Source organism: Lotus japonicus, chromosome 5, assembly GCF_012489685.1.
Source record: "Lotus japonicus ecotype B-129 chromosome 5, LjGifu_v1.2".
NCBI classification, from domain to species: domain Eukaryota; kingdom Viridiplantae; phylum Streptophyta; class Magnoliopsida; order Fabales; family Fabaceae; genus Lotus; species Lotus japonicus.
In genome coordinates this window covers 46,543,227-46,555,559 of record NC_080045.1, presented here as the reverse complement: position 1 = coordinate 46,555,559, position 12,333 = coordinate 46,543,227, and the positions used below count along the sequence as shown (strand labels likewise).

The following is a 12,333-nucleotide window of genomic DNA, read 5'->3' as shown; positions in this document are numbered from 1 at the left end:
TGTTGTCTCTTTAGAAAATGTAAAAGGCAGCATTCTTAATGAGGAGATGAGAAGGAAGGCACAGGGTACTTCATCTCATTCTGAGGTACTTGTTACTGAGAACAGGGGGAGAAGTCAGAAAAAGGATCCGAAAAGGAATAGAGAGAAAAGCAGAAGTGCAAGTAGAGAGAACAACAGAAGTAAGTCCAAGTCCAGATACAAGAATGTAGAGTGCAATTATTGTCACAAAATGGGGCACATACAGAAGAACTGTTTTATATGGAAACGGGAGAGCAAAGGCAACAAGGGAAAGCAGAGAGAGAAGGATCATGATGATGATGACCGTGTTACTACTACTACTTGTGATTATCTGATTATTCTCCGTGACCATGATTTAGTCAATCTTGTATCAGATGAGAGCATGTGGATAATTGATAGTGGTGCTACGCTGCATGTTACACCAAGGAAGGATTTCTTCACATCTTACACTTCTGGTGATTTTGGAGTGTTGAAGATGGGTAATGATGGTGTGTCTAAGGTAGTTGGCATTGGAGATATTTGTTTGCAGACCAACATGGGAGTGCAGTTGTTGCTTAGAGGAGTCAAACATGCTCCAGATGTTCGCTTTAATTTGATATATGTGCATATGCTTGATGAAGGTGGTTATGATAATCAATTTGGTTCTGGAAAATGGAAACTCACCAGAGGTAACTTGGTTATGGCCAGAGGGGAGAAAATTAATAAACCGTATTGGACTAAAGCAATGGTTGCTAGAGACAGTGTGAACGCCATGGATATGGAGGCTTCTTTGTGGCACCGCAGGCTTAGTCATATCAGTGAAAAGGGGCTGAATTGTTTAGCTAAAAAGGATGTGCTTCCAGGATTGAAGAGTGCAGAGTTGGAGAAATGTTCTCATTGCATGGCTGGCAAGCAGACTAGAGTATCCTTCAAGAAGCATCCTCCCTCAAGGAAGTCAGAGTTGCTTGAATTGGAGCATTCTGATGTTTGTGGCCCGTTGAAGGTAAAGTCTTTTAGTCGTGCACTTTACTTTGTAACCTTTATTGATGATTGTTCCAGGAAGCTTTGGGTCTATGCTTTGAAGACAAAAGACCAAGTTCTGGAGAAATTCAAAGAGTACCATGTTATGGTGGAGAGACAGTCAGGCAAGAAGCTGAAATGCATTCGTACTGACAATGGTGGTGAGTATTGTGGTCCATTTGATTTTTATTGCAAGCAGCAAGGTATCAGACATGAAAAGACTCCTCCTAAAACTCCTCAGCTGAATGGTTTAGCGGAGAGGATGAACAGGACTTTGATTGAGAGAGTTAGGTGTATGCTTTCTGAAGCAAAGTTACCTAAGCACTTTTGGGGTGAAGCATTGTACACGGCAGTGCATGTTATTAATCTCAGTCCTGCAGTTGCTTTGAATGCAGATGTGCTAGACAAAATCTGGTTTGGCAAGAATGTCAGGTATGATCATTTGCGTGTCTTTGGTTGCAAGGCATATGTGCATGTTCCAAAGGATGAAAGATCCAAGTTGGATGCGAAGACAAGGCAGTGTATCTTTATCGGTTATGGTCAAGATGAATTTGGCTACAAGCTGTATGATCCTGTTGAGAAGAAGTCAATTAGAAGCCGTGATCTGAAGTTCATGGGAGACCAAACCATTGAAGACATTGATAAGGTGGAGAAGACTACACCCGAGAGAGATAGCAGTTTGTCTGATGTTGATCCAGTTAGGACACATGTTCATGATTTGGGTACTGCTGAGAATAATGTTTAGAATGATGAACAACATGATGATGTTGATGATCAGCAACAGCTTGGAGATGATGTAGATGTTCATGTTGATGATGTTGAAGAGGAACATGAGATGTCACAAGATGAGAATCTTGGTGAAGCTCCTGAACCACCTCAAGTTCAACCTTGGAGGTCTAATAGGCAGAGGAAACCATCTACCAGGTATTCTTCTGATGACTATGTTACCTTGACAGATGGTGGTGAACCTGAGTGTTTTCAAGAGGCCATGGATTGTGATGAAAAGAAGAAGTGGCTGGATGCTATGCAAGATGAAATGAAGTCTTTGCATGATAATCACACTTTTGATTTGGTGAAATTGCCAAAAGGCAAGAAGGCTTTGGAAAACAGGTGGATTTACAGGGTGAAGCAAGAGAGTAATTCTACATCTCCGAGGTATAAAGCCAGATTTGTGGTGAAAGGTTTCAGACAAAGAAAGGGTGTTGATTTCAATGAGATTTTTTCTCCTGTGGTGAAGATGTCATCCATTAGAACCGTGTTGAGTTTGGCTGCTACTCTTGATTTGGAGGTAGAGCAAATGGATGTAAAAACTGCTTTCCTTCATGGTGATTTGGAGGAAGAGATTTACATGAAGCAACCTGATGGTTTTCTTGTTGAAGGCAAGGAGGACTATGTTTGCAGGTTGAGAAAGAGCTTATATGGCTTGAAGCAGGCTCCACGCCAGTGGTACAAGAAGTTTGAGTCTGTTATGTGTGAGCAAGGCTACAAGAAGACTACTTCTGATCACTGTGTCTTTATTAAAAAGTTTGCTGATGATGATTTCATTATCCTGTTATTGTATGTTGATGACATGCTTATTGTTGGGAAAAATATTTCCATGATTGACAAGTTAAAGAAGCAATTGGGCGAGTCATTTGCCATGAAAGACATGGGAGCTGCTAAGCAGATTCTTGGTATAAGAATCATGCGTGATAGAAAAGAGAAGAAACTTTGGCTGTCACAGGAACACTATGTTAAAAGGGTGCTACAGAGGTTCCATATGCAAAAGGCTAAGGCGGTAAGCACTCCTCTTGCTCCTCATTTTAAATTGAGTGCTAAACAAAGTCCTTCAAATGAAGCTGAAAAATCAGATATGCAACGGGTTCCTTATGCATCTGTTGTGGGCAGTTTGATGTATGCAATGGTGTGCACAAGACCAGATATAGCGCATGCTGTTAGTACAGTCAGTAGATTTCTGTCTAATCCAGGTAGAGAGCATTGGAATGCTGTGAAATGGATTTTGAGGTATATTTATGGCACTAGTAGTATGAGGCTTTGTTTTGGAGGTGATAAGCCTACCCTTGTGGGCTATACTGATTCTGATATGGCTGGAGACATTGATTCCAGAAAGTCCACTTCAGGCTACTTGATTAAGTTTGCAGGGGGAGCTGTAGCATGGCAATCCAGATTGCAGAAGTGTGTTGCATTGTCCACTACTGAGGCAGAGTTCATTGCCATTACAGAAGCATGCAAGGAATTGATTTGGTTGATGAAATTCTTGCAGGAGCTTGGTTTTGTGCAGGACAAATACTTGTTGTTTTGTGATAGTCAAAGTGCTATTCATCTTGGTAAGAATTCAACTTTTCATTCTAGGTCCAAGCACATTGATGTGAGGTATCATTGGATACGCGATGCTTTGGATGCTGGGTTGTTGGAATTGGCCAAAGTTCATACAGATGATAATGGTGCTGATATGATGACAAAGGCATTACCGAGAAGCAAGTTTGAAACTTGCTGTGAGATCGCCGGTTTGGCGGTTCTCTCCACATAGTTGTGAGGGGGAGATTTGTTGGGGTTTTGGGCTCCCTTCCTATGTGGAGAAAGGCCCAAATATGTAAGCCCACTTTGTCTCACTTAAACAAGCGGAGAGGGGTCAGTTAGGGTTAAGAGAGAGGTCTAATTTGGCAAGAGAAGCAAAGAGAAAAGTGAGAGAGAAGAGAAGAAAAAGGATTTTCGCACAAAGTCTGAGCAGCGTTTTTAGATTTGCCGCCACGCCTTCGTTCACCGTACGATCGGGCTGAAATTTGGACAGTAGGTTCGTGACTCGTGGTTCTTCAATCTGAACGGTGTGATCGGCGAGATGATTCCTGCGTTGGGAGAAAACTGCGTCGGACAGTAGCTGCAAAATCTGGTTTTTCTGGTTTTCTTGGTTCTCTATTTCATACTTGTTGCTTTGTTGTTTGGGCAATTATTGTGCACGAATTGTGATGTGTATTAAGACTCTCTTGTAACCTGATTTGTCAATAGTGGAGCTCTATTACTGGCTTGGTCCCGTGGATGTTTTCCTTCTCACATTGAGAAGGTTTTTACCACGTTAAAAAAATCTTGGTGTCTCTTTATTTGTGATTTTTAGTTGCTGCATCATTTGTTGTTGCTCCTCACAGATTCAGCAAGTTTGGGGAAATTATTATCCGCTGTGCATTGCTTGTTAGAGTTGCTATTGTTATTTGTGTTGAATTTCCCATCACTTCCGACACGGTGGTGTGATGTAGACACGCCAGAGGGAGATACATGCACATACACTCCAATGCTCAAGTCAGTAATAGAATAAAGAGAAAAAAACTCAAAGCCTTATATGAACAATGAATTAGCAAAATGAATAATTCTAATATAAATAAACGATCAAACATGTATTTAAAGATAAAGTAAGAGTCACAATAGAGCCATTGGTCCTTAATGAAGCTTCCGTAAACGACTTCTGAGATAATGGTACCCAGGGCTAACCATAACCTTACAGTTGTTTAGGATATGTATAGGCTTTGTAGAACGAGAAACTTTGCTTTGGTCGTCCCGGTTTAGCAAATAAAGTGTTCACTTAATTAAATTTTTGAGTCATCCAAAACAATATTAGAGCAACTCCAACGCTGGTTTCTTAACCAAGCTGGAGTTGCTAAGATACGGTTTCTTATTTTTTTCAGCATTGGAGTTTGCTCAGTTGGCAGGTTCAGTTTCTTAGCTACAGTGCATGGTTGCTTCTGCAAGCAACTATGCTTTTTGGTTTCTTAGCATTAAAAATTATTATTTTCTCACTTTCTTCAACCGAATGCTCCAGATTTCAGAGGGAAAAAAACAGATTGAAGGAACTTGGAAGAAGATGAACAACAGAACTCCAAAACAACAATTTGATTACAACAAAATTCAAACTATAAAATAAAAATTATTACTTTACAATAAAAATTAAAACTTTACCCTCAAGATCCTGATTACATGAAAAAAAAAAAATAAGGAAGAGGGAGCAAAGTGAGCAGCAAAAATTTCTCTCTTGGACCACCGATCAAGCACCTTGCATGTCTGATCCAGAAGCTTGAGGGGCGATCTGGGTCTTGATTGAAGCTTTGGTGGCGGCTGGGGTAGGTTTTAGCTGCGGTGGTGGGTGTTTGGTGGTGGTGAGGTGGGTTTCGATGGGTGTGAGGTGGGTTTTGGTGGCGGTGGATGCTGCATCGTGGCCGGTGGTGGGTGTTTGTTGGCGGTTGAGGTTGTTTGTTGGCGGTGGTGGGTGTTTGTTGCGGTGGTGGGTGAGAGGAAGGGGAAAAGGAGACGCTGCAGGTCCTGAAAGAGGAAGGGGGAAAGAGGAAGGGGGAAAGAAGAAGGTGAGTGAGAGCTTGAGGAAGAAGGTGAGTGAGAGAGGTTGAAGAAGAAGCTGAGCGTGAGAGAAGAGAGGAAGAAGAGAGGAGCGGCTAGGGTTGAGGGTTGGGTCTGAGGGTGAGAGTGAGGAAAAATAGATTATATAGTGGGTGACCGGCTGAGCCGGTCATCCCACCGGCTGGAGCCGGTTTTCTGCCCGTTTGGGCTTTTTTTTTTTTGAATTTTTTTAAATTGACCGGTTTTCTGACCGTTTTTCAATTCTCAGCTTCTTTACCGACCGTTTTTTCAATTCTCAGCTTCTTTACCTTATATATAGTGCAGTAGACCATTTGAAACACCAACATTTACTCCCACAATTTCTCTCTTGTCCAAAAATTCTCAAATTTCTCAAAATGTCTAATCCTTATGAGCAATATTATTCACTGCTCGACAATGAAACACCTCCTACAAGTGAAGGTTTGCAACCTTCGCCTATGTTTCCGCCACAAAACCAACCTCCGCAGATGATTCACCCGCAAAGCCAACATGTACTTTTTTATTTTTGTTTCAAGTTAACATGCCGATATTTAAATTTAATTGTTTTAAATATTAAGTAAAATTAAATTTAAATTAAATTCGTATTAATTTTAATTAAATTATTTTTAAGTTGAAGTATTGATTTAGTATTAAATGTTAAATCTAAATTGAGTGAAAATAAATATTATTAATTTATGTTGTATGGTGGGACACGGGTGGGACCCTTCAAATAGTAATTTAAGAAACCATGGGTTGGAGCAAAATCTGGTTCAGTTTCTTAGGAGTTTCTTAAGTCTGATGTGGCAGTACGGGCCCACAGGAATAGTGCTGAATAGTGCTGAATAGTGTGTTAAGAAACCAGATAAGAAATTGTGGGTTGGAGTTGCTCTTATGTCTTATGACTATTTGGCCGGCTAGAACACTTTATTAACCTGAAATCCATTGTCAATGAATAGCCTAAACACTGTTAAAGTTGCGTAGGCAAGAGAAGGATAGAAGCAAAATCACGCAAAACTTAATGAAAAATCAGATTGGTCATAACTCATAAATGAATTTCACGTGACAGAATGGTGGATCAGGTAATATCTGGTGCTGTGTGGCTCTTTAAGTCAACGCTAGCTGTGCAGTGGTTTCCCTAAGTCGGTACTCAAGTTTAAATAGTGCTACTGACACCATCCGATTTCATCATTCATCAATGTGGTAACTCACACTGCAGTACTGCACTCTGCAACATTACAGCCTGCACTGTCTAACCTCCATAATGGAAACCATATTTCAGTAGCGTGTGGATCCGGAAACACATTTACTACTCCCACCAAATTTCAAAACCATAACACTGTTTAACTTCAATTTTTATTTATATCTATGTTAATATGTATGGAGCTTAATTTTTAAGCTGATATATGAAAAGCAATAATGATTTGTTCACACCTCTCTTTTGAGGTGGAGAGGTGAAATAATGAGAGAGATAGGAAAAAAAGAAAAAGTAAGAGAGAGAAAATATGAGATGTGATAGATGATAAGATGAGAGAGATAGAAATAAAATGAGGTGGAAATGAAGTGTTTAAAAAATGAGGTGTGTATATATCATTACTCTATGAAAAGTGCGCAAAGATATAATCCATGAATTTTAGAATAACTCAGGAAATACTAACAAAGAATATCATATGTAAATGGGGTCCGCCTATTGTGCACTAGTATAAAAGTGGTCCAATTTTGGACAAGTGAATTTGACCTGCTATAATAAGTAAAGCCAGTTATTTCACATTTTAGAATTTACTAATTAACAATCTGAGAATATGCACTGTTACAATTTTGCCCCTTGTAGATTTCAGATTGAAAGTGTAAACCAGATGCATCTGGGAAGGGGGAGTGTCACCGCCACCGCTCTGCTAGAAGCGGCACAATAATTTGCTTCAACGGCGAGACCACCCTACCTCGACGGACCCAAACCAGACGACGACCACACAGGATAGGCCCATCACGATGAGGGAGTTGTATTCGGCGACGCACATTGGAAGCGGAACACAAAAGTCGCTTCACGGCGAGGATCACCGCCACCATTTCACACCAACGGACCCGAACCACGCGACGAGGAAGCCCACAAGAGAAGGAAGAAGAGGTCCATCACGACGAGGCGGGTTTGTATCCAACAACGTCGCCGACAATCCATGAAAAGGGGAACGACGTCCATAACGACCAGAACTATGTTCTGTTTTGAGAATCAAAACGCAGCTATGTGGTTCTTTTTTCGCCGTGAACTGGAAACGAAGAGGATTTTAAAGAGAAGGAGAATATGGGTCTGAACTCTGAAGGGTGAGGATGTTAGTGACAGACAAATCGAATTGTTATCTACTTGAAGAGGAGACCCAGTAGGAGAAACAATGATATTTGATTTCATTGACATTTCTATCAATGGTGAAATTGGGTAGTGGTGTATACTCAGTTGGAGAAACAAATCTGAATTTTGAGAAAGCTCCCACCGTCAGCTCCTGTTGCCGTCGCCGAACTTCACCTCGCCACGGTTACTCTTCCAAAAATTTACGGCAGCCCTCTTGCAAAACCTAACCCAGGTCTATTTTGTAAATTGGACCATTACTAAAATTATATATAAAAAATATGAAATACTTAATAACCTGATGCATCAGTAAAGTCTATTGATGTAAATTTACACTACTTTTTATCTAGTGCATATTAGGCGTCATCATGTAAATGAATGAAGAAACCTGTATTTATAGGCCCGAGTCTATGTTCGGAGTATCTACAAGTGTGAGAGAAGTCCTTTGAGTGAAACTTTCGAGCGCATGGTTGACTCGGTGTCATCGTGATTAAGTAGTTTATCTCGGTCCTTTGTCACACCGCTCGAATACTTTGTCAGTTGAATCGGAGTGATCCATTCTTGAACCAAGTCGCGCTGACTAACTATATAGTATATGCTCAAGAGTCAAGAGCATAACCTAATGAGCCGGCTGCAATGTCCGTCTAATTATATGACTTTTAGAGCCGACCGAAACACAAACATACTAGGGTACATAATAATCATAGTAGCAAAATTTACATCAACCCACCTACTAAAACCTTGAGTGAGATGCTATAAAAAAAATATTACGCATAAAACGCTCAAAGAATACAACAGACACTTCGCATTCATTTTATTTTTTTCTCTATATTTCTCTTCTTTTCACATCATATATCATGTATTATATCTATTACTTCTCTCTTTTTTCTTTATTTTTCACTCTGTATGTCTACATTCTACCCCGATTAGCTGTCTATCTACCCAATGTTTTCCAAAAAGAGAATTGAGATTTGATCCTCCAAACCACCTTTCATTACCCTGATGCTTACACCTCCCTCCATCCCACTAAAAACAGAAAAAGGATATATAGTGATTTAAGTACATGTATCTTAACACTAACACTACTATAACAAATCGAGATACAGAACCCAGCACAATGCTCTTCCCTTCTAAAGCACTACTTTCAAAAAGATTAAACGCTTAATTATTGTACTCAGAATTTTCAAAATTCAAGTTTGGTGGCCTCCAATGAAGAGGACCTCACTTACTCAAATAGGAGTTAGTGAACCACCAAAACTTGATCATAAATTCATAGTAATACAGAGCAATTGAATAGAAGTAAATGCAATAATAAATCAACGGCAACTAATTAGGAATCAGATATCAATCTACCTTCCACTGATAAGGATTCAGTACCAGTACGGGTCTGAGTTTTTTTTTTAAACTAAGGTACAGTACGCTTATATATATCAAAAGAGATTATATTTTCAACAAACTAGCATAAAACTTTACAATAATAAATTAAAATATACATTGTTGTCAAAACTAACTAAGCATATTGGAAAAATTGAGATTTGTGCATGATGCAAGAAAGAAAACTTGAATTTAGTAACTTATCCAATGTAAGCGAACATCAACCAGGGAACATAATGCATTAATGTAAATTGATCGTACATGTTACAAGGAGGGGTTTTATTTTTGTTCCTGAAAGGAATAAAAGCTGAAAAAAAATTTAGTTTTGGTTGATGCCTAGTTGTCTACCCAAGAAATATCCAACAAGTACCAGTACCGGGTACATGTACAGCAGCCAAATGAAGTACCCATGAATCATAGATATCAATTCTAGTCTGTCATATTCAAACAATGGTTTTAACAAAGCATACTCCAAGCAACAAGAGAGCTTCATAAACATATTAACAAATTCAGCATGAACTTTTCTGCCCATTTTATAGATTTCACTGCTTATATACTTGATGAGTACAAATTCAGCATGAGTACAATTGCAATTGAATACTACTACACTATCCAAATCTTCAACAATGTTAGTCCTCAATGTACAAAGTTCAGAACTTCATGTTGTATCAAAATGATGACTTCTATGGTAGTATAATTAAGGAAATGCTCACCATTTTGAAGATTACAACATCAAGACTGTATTCAATTGAGAAAAGATGCACCACACCGCAATTGCCGCCGCATGCAATCTTCAAAATCAAAACTGCTTGCACAACCCAGTAAAGCATTTTGTTGTTGTTCGTAGCGACATATGTAATTCAATCCGATAAGAAGCTCACACATAGCATCCTCTGTCTTTCCCCTATCAGCAAAGTATAATGTCTGAAATAGCAGCACATTAGTCTTGCTAACGATTTGGTGTTGCTCGAAATTCCTTTCACTTTGCCATCTGATCATACTATGCGCAAGTGGAGAAAGCCACCTAAGTATCGAGTCAAGCTTCACCTTCCACTCATGGGCGAGAGGGGCGTCATATATGGCCAAGTTCTTGACATAGGTCCTGAGTTTAGCCTTCAGAGATAACCTTAAGCTCGTCGGAAGCATCTGATATAGATCATCCCTAGCTTCATCCCCAACTAAATGTGAATAGCTAAGCAATTTTTCTATGACAATGATGACATTGGCATAGTGCAATGCAAGAGCACAGCCTCCAAGAGTGGAAGGAGGAGCATAAACAGCTAATCCGCTCTTGGGACCGAATGCTGAGCAACTTTGAACACCGGACCTGACTTGTCTTGGATCTCCAGCAGTGGAAGGAACGACAGTTTGAGCATGATTTAGACCACCAGAAAGGCACATGGTCTCCCTTTTCTTCACACTATTACCAATTCCAGGAATTTGACAAAATTGTTCCTCGTGATCAATAACATAACCACCACCATCGTCGTCATCACCAAAATTCGAAACTGAGCTACTTAAACTTAGACATTCCATGAAAAGTCTCCCTGGACTTGTACCACATGGAAAACCAAGATCTTCGAATTGCAGATATGCTAACTCTTCTCTCCTCAAATCTATATGAGTCCTACTAATAGCTCCCCTTGTCTCAGCAGCAACTCTCCTAGTTGAACTCAATTGGTAACCATTTTTCTTGCTACGATTGCGTTTCAACTTGTCCGAAGTCATCTGAAAATCAATCCCGGGAGACATCAATCCACATTCATTTTGCATTGGTGGTGAACCTCCACCAAGCCCAAGGCTATGCTTCCTCCCAGCAGAATCACCAAAAATCATACAGATCCTAGCATAAATGGTACAAACTGTCCTGGCCAACAACTCAACAACCTTATCAAAGGTCTGATTCCAGAGTGATATCTCCTTCAGATGCCTCACATCTTGCTTTTGCCACGCGAGTTTCTGCTCGAACGCCCTTCTACTCTCCTCGTGCTGGCTATGCTGAAGCTTCTTCACCGCTTGCTCCAATTGATTCAAGACCTCCATTTCCCTGTACAAATTCCTGGTGGTGCTAACATACCTATCCAGTTTCCTCACCATTCCTTCCATATGCTTAACTAAGAAACCCAATTCCTTCACATCAATAACCCCACCAACAATGTCCCCATAAACATGCTCAAAACCCTGCAATGCAGGCACAGAGCACTTCTTCCCCAACCTAGAAACCACACTAGCAACACGGTTCAACTCCTCAAGCTTCTCTGCTCGAGCAAGCTCAAGAAGATAAGCCTCCTCAGAGGAAACAAGGTTTCTAACACCCTCTGAGTTCAAGATCTCATTCCTGAGCTTTGTAATCTCAGACTCTGACAAGGACTTGTGAAGGTGAACAATTTTTGACATCACATTTGCTACTTCAAAAGACAGAATTTCGATCATTACCTTGTTGTCTTGTCTTTTAGGACCCTGTTTTCTCTTTGCAGAAGGCTCAAGAAGAAGGGCATGCTTGAGATTAGCACTCACCTGCCTACCCATCTTCACAATCCAAGCTTCAGCAACCATAGCTCCCACTTTCACCAAAATTCAAATCTAGACTCAAGGGTACCCAAAAAGGAAAGAACCCAATGAGCTAGATAGAGGCTTCAATCAGCTCAAAGGTGCAAGCTTTCGAGAAACCAGAGCTCAACTCTGAAACCCCATGAAGCTCAAACACCACAAAAGACCCTGTGAGCAAAATCACAAGACAAGACCCATCAAGCGAGATAAGAAGAAAAGCTCAAAGGGTTGTCAAAGCTTGAAACTTTCATGGTCAACTAAGCTTTTGGGAATGAAATTGGTTAGTGGGCATGCATAAAAAACCAAAGGCTAGTGGAGAAGTTCAAAAGTGGTGGGCATAAACAGTTTGAGGTGGAAATTGAATATGAAGCGCAATAGAGAAAATGGAGGGAAGGAAAGAACTAAACAACAAGAGAGATGTATGATGTAGGGACCATTGAAGGAAGGAAGGTGACGATGGTTTGGTTTTGGTCTTTGTGTTGCAGTTTTAGAAATGAGACCTATCTGCTCTACTTTTCAAAAATTGGATCAGAATTTTGAAAAGTTGACTCAGAACCATGTTAAGTGCTTTTGAATTTCTTTTGGCTTTTTGCAGTGTCATCATGGGGTTCTTTTTTGGGTAAAAGAACTAGCCCCCATTGAAGTTTGGAAGTTAATAACAATGCAAAGAAGGTGTATAAGAAAGAAAGAAAGAG

General features: G+C 40.1%; 1 protein-coding gene across 1 annotated transcript; it reads right to left on the bottom strand.

The window, feature by feature from the left end:
- Positions 1–9,596: 9,596 nt before the first annotated feature.
- LOC130718803 (protein PSK SIMULATOR 1-like) lies at positions 9,597–12,333 on the bottom strand. The gene has a single exon (XM_057569427.1). It carries the CDS (start codon positions 11,642–11,644, stop codon positions 9,833–9,835), a length of 1,812 nt encoding a protein of 603 aa, XP_057425410.1. The 5' UTR covers positions 11,645–12,333; the 3' UTR covers positions 9,597–9,832.